This window comes from Copidosoma floridanum, unplaced genomic scaffold (genome assembly GCF_036245765.1).
Source record: "Copidosoma floridanum isolate Cflo_tuat_1 unplaced genomic scaffold, Cflo_Japanese_pri ptg000013l, whole genome shotgun sequence".
NCBI classification, from domain to species: domain Eukaryota; kingdom Metazoa; phylum Arthropoda; class Insecta; order Hymenoptera; family Encyrtidae; genus Copidosoma; species Copidosoma floridanum.
In genome coordinates, this window is record NW_028321890.1 from 1,509,244 (window position 1) to 1,533,388 (window position 24,145).

Consider the following 24,145-nt stretch of genomic DNA (forward strand, 5'->3'; position numbering starts at 1 on the left):
AATTGTAGAAGTACGAGAAATGAGGAAGAAATAGAGAAAATACTAAGCCATGATGAAAAAGAGATAGAGTCACTAAGACGTGTTATCCGAAAAAGAAAGGAAGCAGAAAATAAATAAAAGACAAGAAGAATGAAGAAAGATTATAGATAAAGAGAAATGGATGAATTTCAGGACATGGAAGAGAAGAAAAAGAGAGTGCAGCGAAGAAGAATGAAAGAAATTAATAGGACAATTTAAAAAAAGGAGATTAATATTTAAATTTTTGAATTTTTGTTTTTTGAATTTTTGAAAGGTTATAAATTGATCTTGTGTGTTGTCATAAATGATTATATAATATAAGGGTAAAGTAGAATTCAAAGTACGTGCAAACAGAAATGAAGATAATATAAAAATTATTAATTTATTATATAAAAAGAATGTTAAATGTGTAACGGAACCCCTCCAAACCCGAAAGGGGCGGAGTATGAAATGAATAAATAAAATAAATAATATTATAACGCGAGCGCCAATCACCGCTCAACCAAGGGCGCTTACTGGACTTTTTATTTATTGAAAATTAATATAATAACGCAAGCGCTAATTCTCACAAAACGGAAGGCACTTATTGCAAGTGTGTGAGAGAGATAGAGAACACTAAGTAGTACAAACACTAGAGTGTTAACGGTGTCTTCTCACTCTCTCGAAGCTCACTAGGGAACACTGATGTACTTGAATAGTTTTTAAAAAATCGAATGAATATGGTGACACTTTTTGCATAAATTCAGTCGTGTATTTACTATACAAGTTGTTAAAAGATCAGTAGAAAAAAGAATTTTTGATTTTAAAAAATCAGTGTACTTAATATAAGTTGCCTGATGAATCATGAAAGATTTTAATTTGTGGAAAATAACGGAGTAACATCGCCAGTTGTTTTCAAGTATCATATTAATACAACGTCATGCAGTTTTACAACACCATCCATGCCACAGCTTGCTAATTGCAAAACATGCTCGTTTCGAAAATTTGGACGAAAACATAATCTTTTTACTGCTGCATGATGAGCTTGTGATGTATTCAAAAAATACAGTTGTACCCACTCATAACAATTGGATTTACCAACTTGTTCAATTTTTCTAATGTCTATACAACCATGCTCAAATCCTATGGCTAACACATAGAGAAATTTATTTGATATTTTAGAAGGTGCAAAAGCAAGAGCTGTAACAGATGACCCATTTGAACAAAAGTCAGTAACAAGCAAGGGTTTCTTATTGTTGGCAATGTTTTTACTCCAGATTCCAACTTTACCATCTCTAGAGCCGGTTGCAAAATATTTGGAGTCATTAGTCCACGAGCAGCTCCAAATAATACGCAAATGAAAACTTTCTTTTTGTAAACTAGACATTAACAATTCATATTTGTGATTTTGGTAAGTGTACAAAGCCCAACACCTGTCTCTTGATACAGAAAGAAAATATTGATCATCTGGAGAGAAAGCCATTTGTGTTACAGTTAGTTGATGAAATAGTAATTTATCTGATTGGCACCATAGCTTTGTATCCCACAATATTATTGCGGCATGTTTGAATGATGTAGATTTTGATGATGTGGCAAGTAATGTACCATCATGCCTTGCTGCCATTGAAAATATTTCATATCCATGTCCGTACAGCTTCTGAAATTCTGGCCATAGTGTCTTGCGTATCAATTCTTCTTCTAATAGAGGTTCTTCATACTTGAAATCACTAGAATTACTTGATGTATCGGTACTATTGTGCAAATTAACTTCATATCCGGCTTTATTGGTTAAACCAAGATCTGGAAGATATGCTGCTTCGATGTTCCCCTTAAATTCAACATCACTTACTTCGTCCATTAAACTTAGTAAATAATTTTTAAATATCAATGGTGCAGTAAAAATGCGAACAACTTTTTCTTCAGCACCAGAAGCAAATATATGCGGCTTAAGAATTGCTAGACAAGAAATGTCATGGCCATGTATTTGTGGTCTACTGATTTGACACCAGGATTCCTCTTGATTGCTAATTGGCCATGGAACATGAATTCTAGTTGTCTGATCTTTACTGGCCGTGATTAAGAATCTAAATAAGCATCAATCATATCATGAAAATTCAAATAAGCATGCTTTTACAGTTTCAGCAATTACAAATGTAATTTCATAAAGAAACAAATTTTTCATCTTCTTACCTCCCTTTTGAATCCCAGCAAAGATCTACCACACTGTTGTAATGTCCATTAGGTATCAGTCTCGGTTTCCAGTTTTGAAAATTTTCTTGATATTCCCACATGTGAAACGATCCAGAATAATTATATGCTAATATGTTTTTGCCGTTGGGACCAAATTTACAGCCATAAAAGCCAAGAGAATTACCCCCAACTTCGCCAACTCTTACTATTTCAGACCAAACACCAGTATTATTACTTATTTTCCAAACAATAGCAGTTTTATCCAAAGAACAGGAAAGTAACTCTAAGGGCTGAGAATATTTCCCATTTCTTTTAACCATAGGATGCCAGTGTACTTCGTAAACCCAAGAATCATGGCCAAATAAGATACTTTCAAGAACAATTTCATATTCTTTATTTTGCATCAAAAAGTATAGTTTCTTTGGCTTCAGTTTTTTGCCCTTGTTAGTTTCAGTACTGTTTGTAACTTGAGAAATTTTCCAGAGTCTTACTGTACTATCTTTAGAACTGGTGGCTGCAAATAAACTTTCATCATCATTCAAAACAATGTCAATACATGTTACCCAATCTTCATGGCCAACTAAAGTCTGCACTTTGATAAAACTCATATCATTGCTGAAATGATAAAAAAATTGCTAATTTTGTTGTATGTAGAAGAATAAAAATGAAACATCCTCCTACTCTCTAATTAGAAATTTTTTAATTAACTAGATGATTTCATTCAAAAATTAGAACCCTTCTCAATTTGGAGAATTTATATAAAATGTAAGACCGTGTGTACACACCAAATCGCGTACAAGAAATTATAATTTTACTCATCTTATTTCACTATATTATGGATGTAATGAAGAATTATTTTGTTGGTACATTCGGTTGCATATTTTTTATTTTCAAGTACAAACTGAACCATTCTTTGATTTGTCTTTCTCATTTGCTGTTATGTTCAAATTTTGGTAGGCGACTCTGGGTGTACACAGGGACTCAAAAATTAATGAAGTTTCTTACTTTTGATTTACATCTTCATGAATAAATGATGCCAAGTATAAATCAACAGTTGAGTCGTCTAGTGCAATAAACAAAATTACATTTGTTGAATTATTAAGTTTTGGTGGCAGAATTACTAATCGCGCCTCTGTGGGCAATTTCTTGGAAAAATTTATAGCTTGGACTAATTCTACTTTAAGACAATTGAATCGAACCCATATCTTCAACTTTCCATCAATGGAGCAGGTACATGCTAATAAATCAGAAGATTTGGCAGAGATGTAGGCAGCATCACATATACTGACAGGACCATCCACTAAGAGGGTTTCCTTGGCTTCAAAGTTGCCACATGTTAAATTACTTGCTGTCCAGATAATAGCTGTACCATCACAGGAGCCAGTTATAAGTTCTGTTTCTATTATTGGAAAAGTTATCGATTTGATCCAACGCACAACGTTAACTCGGTCAGTATGAACATGGAGAGTTGATAATATTGAACCAAACAACTTGTCATGAGGATCGCATATAGCAACTGCATAATTAGCAGCATAGCATACTAAGTTGTTTTGTCCCCAATCCACTGCATGTGGTAATCGATTACATGCGCAACTAATATACCTTGTTTTCACCATTTTGCCAATTAATTTTTTTTTTTACATGAAACTTGATACTATCGGCATGTCAGGACATAAGGAGTCGATTTCAGCCAGAGATATTATTTTTCTTAAGATGATGGCCACCTCAGCTGTCCGCCAGGTTCCGCGAGTTCTCAATCTTGATGTCTCTTTTTAGTTAGGCCGCAGTCACATGCAGAGATGAGTAGAGAGATTGCTAACATGCTAACGCCAATGCTACGGTCAGCGTTGGGGCCGTTGGGTTAGGCGGATTCAATATCGGAACTTTTTCCCTACATCGTATATAAAGCTACGCGATCTAGGGAGAATGTTCCGTCGAGTAGACAGCACAGCAGTAAAGGGGCATTGCCAGAGACACGCGAAAATTAAAAATTGTAATATTAATAACTCAAGTGCCTATAACCTGATGACTCGGGGCGCTAACTGGCTACACTATTATATGATAAAATATTAATTATTAACACAAGCGCCTGTCACCCAATGACCCGGGGTGCTTACTGGCCTTTCTCTTAAATAATAATATATTAATTAACAGCACAAGCACCTATCACCTGGTGACCGTTGTGCTATTAATTAATAATATATATCGTTTAATAAAGCGACCAGTAAGCGCCCCGGGTCATTGGGTGATATGTGCTTGTGTTAATAATTAATATTTTATTATTCAAAAGAGTGGACAGTAAGCACCCCAGGTCATTGATTGAGAGGCGCTTGTGTTATTAAAAATTATTTATCTAACAGAGTAGCAAGTGAGCGCCCCAGGTCATTGGGTGATAGGCGATTGTGTTATTAAAGATTATTTATTTAACAGAGTGGCCAGTTAGCGGCCCGGGTTATTGGATGATAGGCGATTGTGTTATTTTAATAATTATTTATTTAAAAAAGTGGCCAGCAAGCGCCCCGGGTCATTGGGTGATAGGCGCTTGTGTTATTAAAAATTATTTACTTAACAGAGTGGCCAGTTAGCGCCCCGGGTCATTGGGTGATAGGCACTTGTGTTATTAATATTACAATTTTGAATTTCCGCGTATGTCTTTGGCAATGCCGCTTTACTGCTGTGCTGTCTGCTCAACGGAATATTCTCCCTAGATCGTATAGCTATATATACGATCTAGGGAAAAAGTTCCGATATTTATGGAATACTTTCGGGAGAGGGATCAGTGTCGGGTGAAAAATACACACTCGCTTAAACTTGTTCACTAATTATTAAAAGAAATAAGACAATAAATAAATTACAAAATACTTGATTGATAAAGAAAACTCAAATTATAAGAGAACGTCTTTTCCCGCGTGTACTTTTTTATAGAGCACTGTGCGCGCGGCTTCGAGCAGCTGGAAGGCTGGACGCTGAATTAATGAAGGAGACGGCGGGCTAGCTTCCGTCGCCTCAGCTCTAGTTGTCCGCAGGTGATATGCGAGCGAGAGAGACAGCAGCTAAACCCCGTTGATCAGGCGCGGCTCTGCTTGCTGTCTGCTGGCTTGCGCGGGTGACAAGGAGCTTGACTCGGCTAGTCAAACTCTTGTCTCTGCTCCAGCTTCTGCTTGCGTGCTTGGCGCGAAGATTGCATGTGCGCCTGGTTGTGGCGCTACATATTGAATCCGCCTAACCCGACACCTCCTGGAAGCCAGCCCGCAAATGATCGATTTGAGCAATAAAAAAAATACTAGGCGACGTGTTTTTATCTGCACATTTAGTTTAAGCAAATAGTTGGAACTGCACATGCCTCAATTTTGCATAAAAAATTAAAAACTATTTGCGATTTGACGGCCGCAGTTGGATAGCCATATCTCGTCAACAAGGGCACATTTGCAACTGCACACTGTCTTAATAAACTGCACATTGTCCAAACTTAATTGCACAATCAAAATTTTGATCTGCACTGTCTTAATTAATTGAAAATCAATTAATATGAATAATCCATATTGTAGCTACGAGTTTCCATGCACTGCGCATGTCCAGCTGTTGACGTTGGCCACCGCGTGTGACGACCACCAGAGGGCGCTTAGCTTTGGTGGCAAAGTTTAAAAAAAATTTAAATACAGGACATTCACATACTTTTACCTTTTACTCTCTGCTTTCGTTAAAATATCAGTTATGAACATGTAAAAAAAAAAAAAAAAAAAAAAAAAACAGGATTGATTTGGACAGCTCAAATAGAGATAAAAATGTTCGAGCAGATTATTAAGAGCTCTTAAGGAATTTTATCAGGTTGGTCCGTTGGTGGTATGTACAACCAAGGTCAGGACAGTCAGGACACTCAGGACTTTTACCATCAGGTGGTCAGGACAAATACCATTTACGTCTTACCGTGGCTATCCTGTAAAATTCTGTGATGGAAATCTTGCTAAACCATTTCCACTCAAGTCACAAAAATGAGTTTGAAGTAAAAATTTAACGTGTGATATGCACTATAAAAATAGTGATACTAAATGTATTATAAGTACGGTTACATTAAAATATATGTAGGTTTACAAGTAAGGTTTGCTTTAAATAAAAAATTAATATTCAGAGCTACTCCAATTTATCTTTTTTTTATGTTTTTTTATTTTATTTCAATTTTTCATTTACAAAGAGACTGCACTTATTATCATGATAGAGGGAGTAGTATTATAAATCTACAGTAGATTACTACATTTGAAAACCTTAAACAATAACATTTATTTGAGTAGAAATTTTCGAGGACATTCTGGATTACTTGTTTGCTTCGTACAAAAATTCAAAGTCAAAATTGTATTCACTAACTATATTAATACTTATAGTGACCGAAGAAAGAAAATTATCTTAATAACCAAGATAATTTATAGGTGCATCTGTAAAAACTTTGTTTCTTTCGCCTTTGATGGAATTACAAATAATTTGCATAAATTACACCTTATAATACTTCTTTAGTACAGACTGAACGAGAATTTATTTACCATTACTTGACGATTGCTGACTTATTTAAGTTTACTTTTCTCTGAACATAAGTGCTAAAAAAATTACAATGTTTATATTTTGAAAAAATACACGTAGTGTTTTATTACACAATAAACTGGTTAATAATTTAGTCAGATAACAAGAGTCTAAATTATGTTTTTAAAAAATTTATAGTAGAATAAAATTTAGACATGTGCAATGTTATTGATTTTAAAAATCTGTTGGAGTTGACTGATTAAACAGTCTGCCTGTTCTGGAAACTGGAATCGAGACCTTGACAGATCCTTTATCAGCTTCTCTAGCAGTTTAGCCACAGCTATTCCTATGTGCACGCCCCAGCTCTCGGCACTGACCACCCATCCGCACAAAATCTCAACAATCGGCGCTTCGTGCTGCTAATTATATTCGGTCTTTGAATTAGCTTTATTACACGTCGAAATCGATAGGTTGGCACTGCTGCTGTCACTGCTGCTGCAAGGTAGCGTAACTCCTACCAATGTGCCACCCACCAGCGTCTTTTGTTGAATTCGTAAAGATTTTGGCACAAAGCGTGCCCAGAGAATTATTGGCATCCGATCAAAACTATGCCGATCTAAAGCATCCAAGACTGTTAATACTCTCGTCTTTGTCATACCTGGAATGTGATCGATTGAATGAACCAAAAATAAAATCGAATTGTACGAATCTTTAAACGAATAGAATAATTCTCATCAAAAAGCTTACCAGCACTACTCTGCTGCCACTAATTGCAAGATCACCTACTTTGAGCAGCCTATTAACACAATCGAATATTTTCTTGAGCTATCTTGAGTAAGTGCTTTGTCGCATCAGCTGCACCTGCTGATGGGATTGGCAGCGCTGCAGGTGAGCATGGCAAATGGTCCAGTGGCGAATTGTTCAGCACCGAAATTGATTTACCTAAAAATCTATAATTCATTGACTCGAGTTACCTGAATGATAGCCGAGAGTCCATGGAGCATGTTCTTATGATGCGGACAGTTTAGGTAATAGTTAAACAAAGAATTCAGCTAATGGCAGCAGAACTTATAGGATCCTGTCGTCAGACGGAGTCGAGCGCATCTTATCCAACAGATCGAGGATCTACTAAGCAGAGTGGCTCTTGCCTGTGTAGCAGGCCTTCTTCAAACATATATTTGTGTAACTGAGTACAGCAGTGTCACTGTTTGAAGGCAAGCTTATGCTCCTCGCTCATGGCTGGTGCGTGATCGCACAGATTGTTTGAAACCAAATTCGCATTGGCAGTGACGGACTGGACGTTCAGGATACCATTTGCGGTGATAACTTGTACGCCGGGTGTTGCAGTGCCGTTCATTGTTAGCGAGCTGTTGCCACCGCCACTACTCGAGAATATTTTGTAAGGTTCATTAGTTGTGGCACCGTTTCCACTACTACTGCTGCTAATGCCACTGGTGTTTAAACAGTCGTGAAGCTTTGACAGTTGATTCTTTAGAAACTCTGTCAACGTTCCCGTCCATTCTGTAAAAGATAAAATAAGATGGTTATTGATGAATTTACTCTTGAAATCATATTAATCTCGAGGAGCAATTTTTAAGACTGGAAAAAAAAATACTGAGGAAAGTTGGGCACCTACATTTAACGAATAAGTACAATTCGAGAAAAATTCGCCAGTACATCTTTGCATTAATTATAGCAAAAAGCCTTAATTTTACACAGATATAGATATGTGTAGAATTGAAATAACTTCTTTTTAATTTTAGAATATTCAATGGATTAATTAACTTTACCTGTCGTTAGATTTGGTAATTGCCTCTTTTAATTTTAGCTTCTGAAATTGCAACTCTATCAAGAGAACTGAGCTTCATGAACCAGGCAGTTCTCAACATGGGCACATGATATTCGTACAGCATAGAAAATATTTCCTCTTCCTTATTGTAGTTGGGAGCTTTTTTAACCAAAGATAATAATGGCTTGCAGCCTAATAGATCCTTGAACCAGGCCTCAATACCATTTTTAGTTTTAGCAATCACAGGCCAGAAATTATCCGTGAGAATGATCTGCTGTCTCTTCCTACCCGAGTCAGGCACAGTAGCAAGCTTGCTAGTATGTTATGAAAATAAGCTCCCGCCTGAGCTGCAGTGACACTGCAATTTCCAGCAGTGCCGTGCTCATCCAACAGTTATACGGAAGTGATGAAGCCACGTTTGACGTTATTTGGTATCAGTTCATCCTCTTTTTGCTTTGGTTCTAGAGGATAGACGTCTGTTGATCCTAGTCTTTTGAGGGGCCTCTTTTCGTCGAATATTCCCATCATGTTATGGTTTCAAATGTCTACACACCATTACACTGAATCAATGGGCTAAAGATTACTGTGGAACATCAAATCTGAAAAAGAAAAAAATTTTTTTTAGAAATAATACTTGTAATCGTCAATTTTTTCTATGAAATTTTTTTACTTCATTTGTATTTTGGAAATATATTTAAATTTTATACAATAAATAGTATTTATTTGCTAAAATAAAGAAAATAATTTTTTTTAATTTGTACTAATTTTTTTTTATTTTACAACAAAAACCAAAAACACGTTTAAACTTGTTCTAGCTTGCTTTAGCAGAACTTCCTACTTACAGTTGTATCTTTACTGCAGACAACTATGAAGTAATGCGTCAAAATTAAAATTGCCTTTAAATTTGCATGAGTGAGTGGCTAATAATTTAGAAAATAGTACGTGTAAAAAAAAAGTGATTGGCTTTTTGAACATTCATTAAAAATGCCTGGACCAAAGCCTACTGTGCCACCAGATGAAATCAAAGATATAATCCTTAATTATGATATTTTGAATGACCAGTGTAAATTAAAAAGTAGAAGTGATAAGGTGTGGGTTGATATAAGTGACAATTTATCCAAACAAATCAGCACCATCAATTTATATTTAATGGTTAATCGTGATAGGCATGGCATTCGTACTTTTTACTTAGAGAACAAGAATCTTACATCAGAATTTTTATTGAACAACGCTGGAAAAAACGAAAAAACATGTGAGAAAACTATACAATTGAAAAGGTGAGTTTGTCAGATGGCGAGTGTGATGATAATGATGATGATGATGATGATGATGATGATGATGATTACACTGACATGAAAATTCGATGGGACTTGATTGGCAAAGAAAAGAAAATTCAATTTCCAGTAAAATTTACTCCAACTGAGTGGGATTTCATTAAACCGTCACAAAAAATTTATGCAAACAAGAGGGTCGTTGAAGTTTTGAAACCAGGTTGGACAGATGCCATCGGTAAGGCTGCATATGAGAGCCAAAAGTTGCCCTGTTGTTTTAATTTCAAAAGACAAAGAGTTGGAGGCAACACATGTTTCATTTTTGTCTAAGGATTTTGTAATGAGTGTAACAATTATTTAGTAGCTAGATGCTTTTTGAAACCTGCAGATGGTGAAGAAGTAGAGTTCGAAGTAATAACAAACAACTCAAAAGAAATAAGGCACCATAATAAAAGGCGCTTGGCAGGACCAGAAAGACAAAGAGTAAAGAATGAATCCAGAACAACGGCACCCAGACAATTGAGATTAAATGAAGCAGATAAACAAATGGATTACAATGATTGCGAATCTCCCTTCGTTTACAAACTAGAAACCTACCGTAAAGCTGGCCAAGAAGCGAAGTACGAAAGCCTTGGACTTGTGCGTGGAGAGGATTTATTCAAATCTATGGATAGGCTTAAAATACAAGATCCAACTATGAGTGCATATATCAGAAATATTGGGTATAATAAGGCTTACATCACCTACTGGTCCAAGGAACAGATAGAAATTTATAATGATGTCTTGATGCTGTTCGATAACCCCCTTTCCTTGGATGCAACTGGTTCCGTAGCCCTTAAAATCAATTTTCCAAGTGAAAAAAGTGGTCACATTTTCTTGAGTGTGCTTTGTACTCATATTGATCAAACAATTGTCCCTGTAACACAAGTACTTTCAGAAACAAATACCAGCAACTTTCTTTGCTATTGGCTAAGAGACTGGCAGGCGTCTGGAGCCAAATTACCTAGAGAGGTGGTTACAGACATGGGAAAAGCTTTACAACATGGCATTTGTATGGCGTTTAATTCCATAACATTTAACATGTACAATGAGTATTGTTTTTTGATTCTAACTGGGAACACATACTTACAACTACATACTCAGCTAAGAACTGACATAGCTCATTTAGTTCATGCGGTTGTAAAATGGCCATGCTTAGCAAACCACACATCATCTAAAGTAAAAGAAATTTATAAAAGATGTGTTGGGCTTTTGTCGACAGTGGACAACTTGCAAAACTTTGCCTTGTTTTTAAAAAACATATTTATCTTATGCTACAGAAAGCATTATGACGATGAGTGTGAAAATGCATTTAAATTTATTAAAGAAAGACTCCATACGTTTAAATTTGATGACGCTGTAAATCGTGATACTACAAAAAATTCCGAAAATAATTTTAAAGATGACATTGAATATGACCAAGGTAGTTCCAAAACCAAAAAAGCAAAAAGTATTATTGAAGAGTTTATAGACAACATTAAACGTAGAGTTAAATCTCTAGATCTCAATCATAGCTTGGATTTCCTGGATCAAGACAATATTTGTTTTTTACCTGATTTTGGTAATAACCTGGTCATTTTATGCAAAGAGTTTCCTTGCTGGACCAATGTGATGAACAAGTACTTTGAAAATCCTAGAATCGTTGCCACGTCCGCAAGGTCAGAAACATATTTCCATCATTTCAAAAATTATGTACTCAAGAACAAAATGCCAGATAGACTGGATGTGCTAATGAAAAAACATTGCCAAGAAATAAACAAAGAGTTGAAAATTATTCGATCTCAAATAATCAATCATACGTCATCCAATACAATTCAGTTTAAAAAAAAAGAAGTTAAACCAGTAGACACTGAACATTTGTATGCTACTGAACAATGGAGAAACAAAAATCAATTTATACATAGTGGTGACTCTGTATTAAATGATAGTAGCGAGCAAATTTTTATCGACAGTGGTGATACTAGTATCACTGAGTTCAATAAAAACGTACTTTTGTCATCATCGATTACTGAGTGCAATTACGTGGAATCAAAAACATTGAAAAACTTTGAACTATCAAAGCATGATATGATTGAGATTGCAGAGGTTCTAGATGTACAAGATGATGATTCGATAATAATCCCAACAGAGAAAGTAACAAATAAAACAAAGAAGCAAAAAGAGAGTCCTATACATTCAAAACTGGAGATCAAGTCGTCAGATTTGAAAGTTCAACAAAATAATAAAAGAGGCACGTACCTCACTGCAGAGCCGCAACTTTCTTTGTTTTTGCAGCAGCCGAAGAATTTTACTACAAAAATTAAGGCGGTCATAAAAAATGGACAAAAATGTAATGCTCGAAAAGTTCATAGTATTCCTACCAGATTTTCAAACACCTGTCCATTTGATTCTCTCACAGAAGTTTTCAGCAATGGAATTTGTATCAGCAACACTTTCAGACGTTTTATAGAAAAACAACAAAATAAGGCTAAAATTCTTGCTAATTTATGTTATCCAACGACACTGATGAGGTATGCTATTAATGGCCCAAACATCGAGCTTTACACGTGCCGAGCTTACTTGTTGGCATCTCTATTTGAACCTGTAAACAACGAAATTGACAGTAAGTGCAATATAAATAAGATGATTGAAGGCTTAATGAGTGGAAGTGAAAGTTTTTCAGAAATTATTCGATGCCGAAATTGTGGAAACCAGAATGTAGTGAATAAATTAATTGTACCCTTACCCTACGGTGAAATCGCTTGGCTCGACAATTACAGCAGTCTAGAAAAAGAATTGACAGAATATTTCACAGAAAGCACAAAACAATGTATTAATTGCAAACAAGAAAGTATTACACTAAAATTTGAAATAGGGTCTTACTTGATTATTGATACACAAGACATGTATAGAAAATCTCTCTATGCTCAAGAAAAATACGGTATTGATACTTCATACATGACTACAAATTTAAATATTTTACCAGTACAACTACGTATTAAAAACAAGATATTTGTGTTAGTAGGAGTGATTAGCTACATAGAAAATTATGAACACTATGTAGCATTTTGCAGATCAATACATGGTTCATGGCAAGAGAGAAATGATCTATGTAAACAAAGAAAAAAAGTGGTTAGTGAAAGTGTTAAAATACACTCACTTGTGTATGTTGAATGTGATCAAGAGTAAAAAAATTTTCGAAAAGTATTACTTTGTAAATATACATGCATACCTAAGTATTGATCTCAATTTTATCTATTAGTGTGTAACATAAGTAATTGTTTCATGTCCCTATTTCAAATTGTATGGATGCCTCTTATGGTGCGTATGCCAACAATGTTATTTAAATTTAATCTCGAACAAAGCTAATGATGTATAATACCATAAGACTTACCCAATAATTTCAGTTATGACTTATCAGTCAGGGTTATGATGACCAGAAAACATCATTTGCTCTTCATTATCCGTTAAGCTCCTCAGCAAAAAACCAGTGTAAAAATTATATTTAACATTCAAGTGTAGAAAATTTAAGGTACACTTAAGAATTGTGTGTATTCCGTTTGGTTTGGGGGTCCGCTGAGGAGTTGGGGTGAGGAGGTCGAGGGCCCACCCCATACTTGTGCTTTCTGAAATTATAAAGTGCAAAGTGCAAACGATTGAAACGATCAAAATCTATTTAAAGCGAGTTTGAAGCCACTGTTTTGAAATTATTTTGAAATTATAAATATAGATGCGGCATTCAATGGGAAAGGAGCAAAATGACATGCTCTCTCCTCTTTCTCTGCTATAACGAGGGTTCAGTGTGAGAGGAATCCAGTGTATGAATATAATTCTCATGTTTACATGCATTTGTAGCTTAAATATTTAATATTAACTGCGAGTTAGTCTGTTTGTATATTTACGATTTAAACAAAGGTCTGCAAAATTGACTGCTGGGCGTCTACTGCAGATTACTTGTAAACCATAGACATAAAAAACATAGACTACTCATTCTTATGTCCGGCGCTGAAGACAGTGTCTATTCGGACTTCGGACACGTTCCGTGTACATTCCGTGAAATAGTTCGTGTTCGTGAAGCACAAGTCGAAAGAGACACAATATCGAACGTGGGTATCTATCTTTCTCGTACATTACCAAAGGTGGTCCCCATGTAGATACCCACGTTCGATATTGTGTCTCCTTCTACTTATGCTTCAGCGCCGTACATAAGAACGAGCAGTCTTTATTTCTTATATATCTATGTTCTTCACAAAGTTGAATTGTTTGTATGAGTCTGTAAATGAAAAATTGAAATAAAATAAAAAAACATAAAAAAAAGATAAATTGGAGTAGCTCTGAATATTAATTTTTTATTTAAAGCAAACCTTACTTGTAAACCTACATATATTTTAATGTAACCGTACTTATAATACATTTAGTATCACTATTTTTATAGTGCATATCACACGTTAAATTTTTACTTCAAACTCATTTTTGTGACTTGAGTGGAAATGGTTTAGCAAGATTTCCATCACAGAATTTTACAGGATAGCCACGGTAAGACGTAAATGGTATTTGTCCTGACCACCTGATGGTAAAAGTCCTGAGTGTCCTGACTGTCCTGACCTTGGTTGTACATACCACCAACGGACCAACCTGATAAAATTCCTTAAGAGCTCTTAATAATCTGCTCGAACATTTTTATCTCTATTTGAGCTGTCCAAATCAATCCTGTTTTTTTTTTTTTTTTTTTTTTTTTTACATGTTCATAACTGATATTTTAACGAAAGCAGAGAGTAAAAGGTAAAAGTATGTGAATGTCCTGTATTTAAATTTTTTTTAAACTTTGCCACCAAAGCTAAGCGCCCTCTGGTGGTCGTCACACGCGGTGGCCAACGTCAACAGCTGGACATGCGCAGTGCATGGAAACTCGTAGCTACAATATGGATTATTCATATTAATTGATTTTCAATTAATTAAGACAGTGCAGATCAAAATTTTGATTGTGCAATTAAGTTTGGACAATGTGCAGTTTATTAAGACAGTGTGCAGTTGCAAATGTGCCCTTGTTGACGAGATATGGCTATCCAACTGCGGCCGTCAAATCGCAAATAGTTTTTAATTTTTTATGCAAAATTGAGGCATGTGCAGTTCCAACTATTTGCTTAAACTAAATGTGCAGATAAAAACACGTCGCCTAGTATTTTTTTTATTGCTCAAATCGATCATTTGCGGGCTGGCTTCCAGGAGGTTAACCCCGACGCTGGCTACCGTAGCTACCAGGCTACGGCGTGAGACAACTTTTTTCCACTGATCGGGGCGACCCGCCGCGGCCAGCCATCGAACCAAGGCGCACATTTTTCGACAGTGCGAGACTCGCATGATTGAGTCGCATGGGGTCGTCCACAAAAGACCGTCCGGTCGTTTTGGCTAAAAATGGCCCCCCCCTTCCCTCTGTCCGGTTGTGTCCGGTTTTGTTCACCCCCCCCCCCTAGTCTTGGACGTCTAAAACCACCTTTAAAATTAAGAAAAAAAATTGTTTTAAAGTAAAAATTAAAAATAAATAAATACGCAAGCAAACAGCGAGTGGTATCTAACGTTTAGAATGACATGACTAAAGCTTGTAGCACACAGACATATGTTTCTATTGGATTTCAAAATTTTATAAAGTCAAAACTAAATGTATTTAAAAAAAATTATACACTTAAATAAATTAATAATTATAATCTGAAGTTGTGATGCGTTGTAAAAAGAATCGGAGATAATACGTGATAAAAATGTTCGAACTAAACACGATAAAATGTTAGAATAAAGAGGGTCATTCTTCTTCCCAAGGGCTTTGTAGCCAATTGGGCATATTTAACATGTAGAGATAATGTGAATATTTAGGTAATACCGCATAAGTAGAGTGCAGAGATTTTGACTCTATAACAATCAGTAGGTAAAATATACCTGAAAATATTTGATTGCTATATTGGTTCTGGACGTCCGGATTGATAAGACCCCCCTCCCCTTTGTCCGGTTGTGTCCGGTTTTGACAAACTCCCCTCCTCGTCCACGACCGGACGGTCCTTCGTGGACGACCCCTATCGAACAGCGTCAGAGATGAGTAGAGGAGTGGATTTGTGTGGAAATGAGCATGTAGGCGCACGTTTTTGAGACACGTAGAAGGGGTATACCGAATGTGTGCCTACGAGGAGAGGAGTGGATTCGCGTGGAAATGAGCATGTAGGCGCACATTTTGGAGATCCGTGGAAGGGGTGTATACTGAATATGTGCGCCTACGAGGATGGGAGGAGTCGAAATGACTATATAGCTATATAGCTGAGCGCACAGCCAACGCAAGCGACGACACGAGTCTTTCTCTCTATACTTATATACTATAACCAAAAATACTTATAAGTATATGCTATTTAATTGACTCTTGTTTCAATGCTATCTATATCTATCTCATTTAATTAAAATGTAGAAGTTAAATGCTCAAAATTATATACAATATCTTTGGATTTCAAGACATTTCTTTTTCATTGGATTTCGTACTTTCATACTGATTCGGAAAATCCACTAATATTTTTGAAAAATATTCAGCTAAAACTATTTTTTAAGGATGTTAGTTCAGCTATAATCTCAAGCTCCGGAGGTTATCCATGAACATATATGAATTCTACATCAGAAACGTCCAAACGTTGGATAGCTAAGGTGTTTAAGGCTTAAGCTGCGGAATGTGTTGTTTTGCGATCTTGGTTTCGATTCCAACTATAGGCCTTTTTTTTTTTTTTTCACGCGACTCATCATTCTGTTTCATTTTTGTATTTATTTTTATTTATGTGTCTTTTCAATTTATATATTATGTCAACAACACTTTTTTCCGATTCGTCGAAACAAAACCGAAGACACAATAAAACTTACCTTTATTACAATAGTAGCAAACATGATTATTACCAGCTATGTCCCTGGTCATCTGATGATAGGTGCTTTAGATTTTTATTTATTTGATTTATAAAATGGCTTGTAAGCGCTACGGGTTATTCAGTGATAAGTGCTTGCGTTATTATTTCATGTTTTAATAATCGATAAACTGGCTAGTAATATTTTACCCCAGCTTACCTACTGACAGGCGCTACAGTTAACTGTAAATAATTATTTATCAAAATTTTATTAATACATGAATTGTCTGTAAAAGCTCTCTGGATGATTTCATTACTGTTGCTTATGCTATGAATGCAATGCAAATAATTTGCATTACATTTTGGAGGTTTATTTGCAACTTTATGGTTATAATTAATTTTTTTATTTATAAGCTGACACACACACATACAATTAATATTTGTGTTTCCCTTAATGACACATGCATTATTATATAATTATCTAGTCATAAAGCAAATTCTAAATTTAGCCGCATTTTTGGAAAAGAAAAATATCATGCACTACCATATTAATATGATACATTATTTATGAACTATCTAAATTATGTCGAACAGTGCTATGCAGTATCTGAAGCTATTTACTGTAAAGTTTAAATCATGCCCAGCTAAAAATTTGTCATAAGTTCTTACATAAGTTCTTATGTAATTTCTTATGTAACTTCTTATGTAATTTCTTACATATGTTCGAATGTAAGTTCTCATATAAGTTCTTTAAATAGAACTTATGTCAGAACTTGTACATGATCTTACATTTGCTTATCAACCAAGAACTTACATAAGATCTTATGTAAATTCTTATGTAAGTTCTTATAAAAGTTCGTGTATTAGCCGTTTAAATGTATTTAATTACTATCTACATACATACACAGGTTATTTTAAAATTTTTTCTGCATAAAAACTGTTAGAATAACTAATATTAATTAGTAAATACCCAAAAAAAGCATCTCTTACCTCCACTAAGAGAATTTGACCCTGAACCAGAGAATTCCTAGTCAAGTGTATTACCCATTTAGCCAGAGTGGATTTGATACATGGGAAAGAATTATTTCGTGGATAACATTTAACACCTTGGTTATCTCATTGGTTATTGAACATTTTATAAACGTACATATAACATTATTTTGAGTCTGATAATGAGTTTCTTGACAATAAATCTAGTAATTGATTTTACAACTACTTTTCGATCACAGATTTTATTTGAACTTTACTTGTACTTTTTATTTTAAGGGAAAAATAATGTATTTTTTAAAGTGTAATAAATTTATTGTAATTGTTACAACAACAAAGTTGAAGATTAACTTCTTCTCTTCAATACTTTAATGTCGGTATCAAAAACCAGTAGGAAAAATAGTTTCTCACTTATATAAACATTACTCAAAAGATGACATAAATTCTTAAAATACAAGTTACTACGTGAATTAAAGTTTAAAAAAAAAGTATTTGATTTAAATAAGAAGTGGAAAAACACGTTCCTTAACTAGTATCAGAGATTGTAGAAAGCAATAATTCGAGGACTCAATAACATCGATGTTAGTATCAGATGTACCACATGAGGACGTCAATTCTTTCCCACGTATCGAATCCACTTTGGCTGAGTGGGTAAGACACTTGACTAGAGTCTCTGGACCAGATTCAAATCCCCTTGGTGGAGGTAAGAGATGATTTTTTTGTATTTACTAATTTATATTAGCTATTCTAACAGCTTTTATGCAGAAAAAATTTTTAAGTTCACCATGTATGTATCTAGATAGTAAATGAATACGTTTAAACGACTGATACCCGAAGTCTTATAAGAACTTACATAAGAACTGACATAAGAAATTACATAAGATCTTCAGTAAGTACTTGGTTGATAAGCAAATGTAAGTTCTGACACAAGTAGTGATGAAAAAACTTATATGAGAACTTACGTAAGAACTAACATAAGAACTGACATAAGAAATTATATAAGAAATTACTTAAGAACTTATGTAAGACCTTATGACAAATTTTTAGCTGGGTGAGGTATCACTTCAAGAATGACACAACTTTTATGTGAGAAAAAAGCCAGAGGCACAAAAAAAATCACCTTTATTATATACAGTGATAAAAAAGGATCTATATACATACATTGATACATAATTACTTATTTACAGATCTAATACATATTTACATAAGCAATAAATATTTATACATATTATACATATTTACATGTCCATAAACAAATAATACACATTTACATATCTACATATATACATTCATATACATATTCACAGCCATACGTTTGTATATACATACTTATTCATACGTATTCATTTAGACATATATTGACACTTGAATAATGACTTGAGGGGCAGTGGATAATTACACGATCTGTTAAGAGCTAATCAAGTAGTGGGAATAAAAACTCCAAAATGCCGGATGTTTCTTTGAACAACGTTTTGTTGGTCTTAACGCCAACCTCATCAGCCTCACTTTATTAACAATTATTTCTGTCATAAAAAGTTAATTCAATTGTTCGTATAAGAAAACAAAAAAAAATATCTACATAGATAAAAGGTGTATGTAGATTTCAAACGAACTAAATGTAGGTGAGCGCAATCCACGCGTATTAAACGTGGAAAATTGATGTATGGTCTTAGATAAAAAATCCATGTGGAATTTCAAATGGAAAATCAATGTAGGTGGCCTTGTAAAACATACATGTAATTTTTGCGTTAAAAATCCGTGCAGTACTAAACAGAGAAGAATCACTGATTTTTCTTACAAAAAATTCGTCAAAATTACTATGTGGACAATCCACGTAAACTTTCATAAGGACAATCCACATTCAACTCGATGTAGAAAATCTACATGAATTTCCACGGAGAATTCATATAGATCCATGAAGAATCCACATGGAAGTCCACGTGGAATATCCTCGTCGAAATCTACATGGATCCTTGAGATGGGGTCCAGTAGTTTCAGTGACCAAACATACAATTCGTGAATATTTACACAGACAAAACTGACCAAATAGGTAATTATTAATCAATTAACGTATATGTATATTCATACGTATGTCTAAATCTATATAAATGTCTCATTTCGAGGTGGATGCGAGGGATAGGTTTTAGTCTTAACTTTGGCCACTTCGTTTTATTGTATTGGCTCTTTAGTGCTGTAGTAGTAACATCTCCCTCAAATATGGCATCGTGATGATGGAAGGTGCAGAACGGCACGACAATAAGACCTCGGAACGCCACACCTTGTATTTTTACATCATCGTGCTTACCTTGTTTTATTGTACTATGCAATAGGTGTAATCCGCAATCGCCGCCAGCAGTTACATATGTAAGACGTGACAACGTTGCGTGGTTGGGGGCGCTACTGTCGATTTATTGGTGATGTGATCCACAATCCCACCAGCAGTAAAGCAGACGACGTCAGTGTACTTGGTCTTTTTTGTGACATTTTTGCTGTGATCCCGCGCAATCCCTCCAGCAGTAAAGCTGTTATTTCTATTTTTGCTGTGATCCCGCGCAATTCCGCCAGCAGTAAAGCTGTTATTTCCATTTTTGTTTTTGGCACTTGAAACTATTTTTTTTGGTCTGTGTGTTTGTTTACATTGAGAAAATGTCACGAAAAAGAGCAAGTAGACATCACCAGTTAATCGACAGTAGCGCCCCCAACCACGCAACGTTGTCACGTCTCACACATGTAACTGCTGGCGGCGATTGCGGATTACACCCAATCTATACTTACATCTCTACAGGTTTGCTTACGCCGCCCCTTGGTTCGGTTCAGTTTGGTCGGTTCTAGGTTCTAGGTTCTAGGACGAAAAAACCCTAGACATACAAGAAAAATAGACTACTCGTTCTTATGTACGGCGCTGAAGCATCAAGTACAAGGAGACATAATAACATATTAAACGTACATATCTGTCTCTCTCGCACATCGTTAAAAGGTAGGAAAGTGCGAGAGAGACAGATTTTCACGTTCGATGTTGTGTTTTCTTCTACTTGTGCTTCAGCGCCGTACATAAGAACGAGCAGTCTATTTTCCTTATACGTCTATGTAAAAAACATGAAAAAACACGCGTTCACGAGAGTTGGTTTTAGAACCCCAAGTTCGACGCGGTCGGTTCTAGAACCAAACTCTCGTGAACGCGTGTGTTTTGTTATTTGATCCCAGAACCTACCGAACCGAACCCAGTGGGAGCTTTAACGAACCTTCTGTATTCGTCTTAGAATGAGAGTGGGAACTCTTCAAAAGCTTATAGAATTTTTTTTCTCAATACCTTTATTATTAAAACGTATTCGAAATTTATCGACGTTAATTTACGAAATAACGTTGAATAAAGTATAATCAATGGAGTTAGACGATGAAGGGTCAGCTCCAAGTTATTCAAGTAGCTCAGACAGTAGTACTGAGGAAGATATTGAAATTAAAGATAATTACGAGTTTGAAAAATTTGCAGGAAATAAAAAAGACAAAAAAAATAGTGCGATTAATGAGGTTGATAAAAAGGATAAAGTTTATTTGCCTGGAACCCAATTAGAAGAAGGTGAAGAGTTAGTGGCAGATAAATCAGCTTATCGCATGCTTCACCAAGCACAGACTGAAGCACCATGCCTTAGTTTTGATGTAATTAAAGACAGATTTGGAGATTTGAGAGAAAAATACCCTCTATCCATGTATTTGCTGGCTGGTACTCAAGCAGCCAGAACGAATGTAAACAATTTACTAGTAATAAAAATGTACAATCTTCATGGCAAAAAATTGAAAAACCCTGACTCTGATTCTGATGAAAGTTTAAAGTATGATTCTGAAGAAAGCAGTGAACAAAACGAAGATGAAGAAGCCAAATTTCCTAAAATGAGGGTTGCTTCAATCAAACATCAAGGATGTGTTAATAGAGTTAGGTAAGAAGTAGAAGTGTATGATTATTTGAAATATTTCATTTAAACGAGTAAATGCATTATTTTATAGCCCAGAAATACACTGATATACATAGTCTTGAAAACGAATGCTTAAATTACTGCTAATTAGAAAGGTTTCATTCTATGCGAGGAGGTTTATTTTTTTAGTCGGTAGGTACATCAGGGGACATTACCTCCAGATAAATCGCGGTATTTCTGAAAAATTTTCCTCGCTTCTTCAAACATACATCATATAATAAATTAAATTTTTTAATTAAGGTGGCGCATGCGTAAGTCTGAGGTCAATATGATGTACAAAAAAAGTAAAGCAAAGAAGGTTTATATTTTAAACAAATTTATACCTAAAAAATAAAATTTAAAAAATGGTGATTTTTGACACTCCTAAAGTTATAAAATAATAGGTATGTATTAATTTACATGAGTAAGATAATAGTTTCGCCCGTGACTCGCAGTGTGTGCAGACCGGAAACTCTTGTTGTCTGCGGAATTGCTGATGGGTGCATATGTGAAGTGCGACGTACTGTAATCCAACCTAGTCATCTGTATATATAAAGTTGCCTTGGTTCTATGCAGAGATTTACATGTTTTTATTTAACTTTAAATATTTTGTTTCAATATTATTCTTGTGAGAGACTAAGCCTTTGTTAAAGTTTATAAATTATAAGCAAAGAGGAAAATAAACGTGTTGAACATGGATCGTTATATGTACATTATTTCTCATTACTGGTAATACTTGACTTCAAATTATTACATGGAGTAACTTATCATCATAAAATTGCAAATATTTACAAGAGAGAAATGTACCAAAGAATTGTATTGGGAATTTTCGATAGAAAGGTACATCATAATGATCGTTCACGTGTTTGAATTTCGCGCCATATCAATTTGGGCAAACATCTGGAGTGCTAAACTTTGCTTTGAGGGGAATGCCGTCCCGTCTTGCATCACTAGACTTCATGTGTGTATACTTATGTGTGCTTTATTTATACTCTGCCTGGCAAATCATAATATCCAGTTACTTGAAAAGTTATTTTCAATGACGTAAAAGCAAATTTATAAGAAAAAAGCTATATTTATTTATGTTATGAATTAGCTTAAATACTGGCTTTCAAAAGTTTTTGTAGAGCTAAGGTAGCCTGTACATGAGAGACTTGCACTTGCAGGTTCAGATCAGATCGCCATAAGCCCGTGCGAGTGCGAGAGAGATGCAAGAATATATGTTCTCTCTCTCGCACTCACACGGGCTTATGGCGTGGACCTGAACCTGCTAGTGCAAGTCTCCCATGTACAGGCTCCCTAAGGCTTCGTAATTTTTTTTTGAAATGAAGAGGGAACCGGTTTTTCTCGTTATAAGTTAGCAGCTGCAAGAGTCCCGATAGTAATTAAATGTATGTAAAAAAAACTGATTAAATTGATGTTTTCAGAATAGGCATTGGCAGGTCGCAAAATCCTTCTTAAACATCTCTATCATTTATTTTTAATTGTCATCTACCATTAAGGTGGTTCATGCGAAAATTAAAAACTGGGCTACCAAAGTAAAACTTGGAGAGGTTGTTAATGAAGCTTTTATACAAAATACAAACCTCTATGCAAAATTTCAGATACGCTTATCGGATCAAATAATGAGAACAAGACGTTCGAAAATCGTTGTTGAGCACTTGTTCATCATGGGCTCTTATTGACGTACACAGTTCTGACACCGGAAGTCCTACAGTCATTAAAATTATTCGTAAAACTGGGCCAGAATGACCAAAAACTAGAGTGAAAAACTAGAATTTACCCTTTTCGTAACGGTGCGTTAACAATTGTACCTCATAAGACAAAATGAAAAGATATTTAATCACAAAGTTTATTCAGTGCAAGTTATAGGTGTTCGCCCAAATTGAAATGGCGCGAAATTCAAACACGCGAACGATCATAATGATGTACCTTTCTATCGAAAATTATTATTTATTAATATTAGAATAATGAAATTAATGAACCTATAAGGAAACGTATGTTTAATACAAAAGAAGTCTAATTTTTCTCAATCGTATCTTATAATTAAGATAAAAATAGAATGTTTTGTCTTTTTTTGAGGTTGTATGCTTTCCTGTAATATTATCTTGAATAATGCTTTTCTGGGAATGCTTATCATGGAAATCACCTTACAGAGTAAGAAAGGTAAAATAACTTATGATTAATGTTAAAGCTATTATAAAACCTGAAAACGATTCCTGAAATGAAAGGAATACGATACAAAAAAGAAAAAAAAATTCTGTCTGAAAACTACGAATTGAAAAATTTTCCTACTTTAAAAAAGTACGCGTCTAAAATTAAAATAAATTTAAAATCTTGTTAGACATGTTCTTGTAAACTTTCTGGAAAATTTTTCTAAGAAATTATTTGAGAAATTTCTTAAGAATTTTCTCAAATATTTTCTTGAGAATTTTCTTAAGAACTTTCTTAAGAATTTTCTTAAGGACTTCCTTGAGAGTTTTCTCAAGAACTTTCTTGAGAGTATTCTTAAGAATTTTCTTGAGAATATCCTTAAGAATATTCTTAAGAGTTTTCTCAAAAATT

The 24,145-nt window shown here is 34.8% G+C and overlaps 2 protein-coding genes and 1 long non-coding RNA gene across 6 annotated transcripts in view; 1 reads left to right on the forward strand and 2 right to left on the reverse strand.

The window, feature by feature from the left end:
- Positions 1–498: 498 nt before the first annotated feature.
- Positions 499–4,069, reverse strand: Elp2 (elongator complex protein 2). Its single transcript, XM_014356225.2, has 3 exons — positions 3,193–4,069; positions 2,188–2,802; positions 499–2,081 (listed from the first exon to the last, which is right to left on the reverse strand). Exons 1-3 carry the CDS (start codon positions 3,801–3,803, stop codon positions 920–922), a joined length of 2,388 nt encoding a protein of 795 aa, XP_014211711.2. The 5' UTR covers positions 3,804–4,069; the 3' UTR covers positions 499–919.
- A 2,317-nt stretch (positions 4,070–6,386) lies between these two features.
- On the reverse strand, positions 6,387–13,735 carry LOC149374786 (uncharacterized). 4 transcript variants are annotated; one of them, XR_016292944.1, is made up of 10 exons: positions 13,680–13,726; positions 13,172–13,403; positions 12,524–12,561; positions 12,159–12,379; positions 12,037–12,088; positions 10,507–10,593; positions 10,357–10,434; positions 8,490–9,087; positions 7,447–8,220; positions 6,387–7,357 (listed from the first exon to the last, which is right to left on the reverse strand). It is a non-coding gene; the product is annotated as an uncharacterized LOC149374786 (long non-coding RNA). The 4 variants fall into 4 exon arrangements; XR_016292945.1 differs by lacking the exon at positions 10,357–10,434 and having other exon boundaries at positions 10,498–10,593; XR_016292947.1 differs by lacking the exons at positions 10,357–10,434; positions 10,507–10,593 and having other exon boundaries at positions 13,172–13,249; positions 13,680–13,735.
- Positions 13,736–20,770: 7,035 nt separating this feature from the next.
- l(2)09851 (WD repeat-containing protein 1 l(2)09851) overlaps positions 20,771–24,145 on the forward strand; it is a 65,582-nt gene continuing 62,207 nt past the window's right edge. The window contains exon 1 of the mRNA XM_089590950.1: positions 20,771–21,565. Within this exon, the coding sequence (XP_089447076.1) occupies positions 21,012–21,565 (554 nt within the window). The 5' untranslated portion in view covers positions 20,771–21,011. The remainder of the gene's footprint in view (positions 21,566–24,145) is intronic.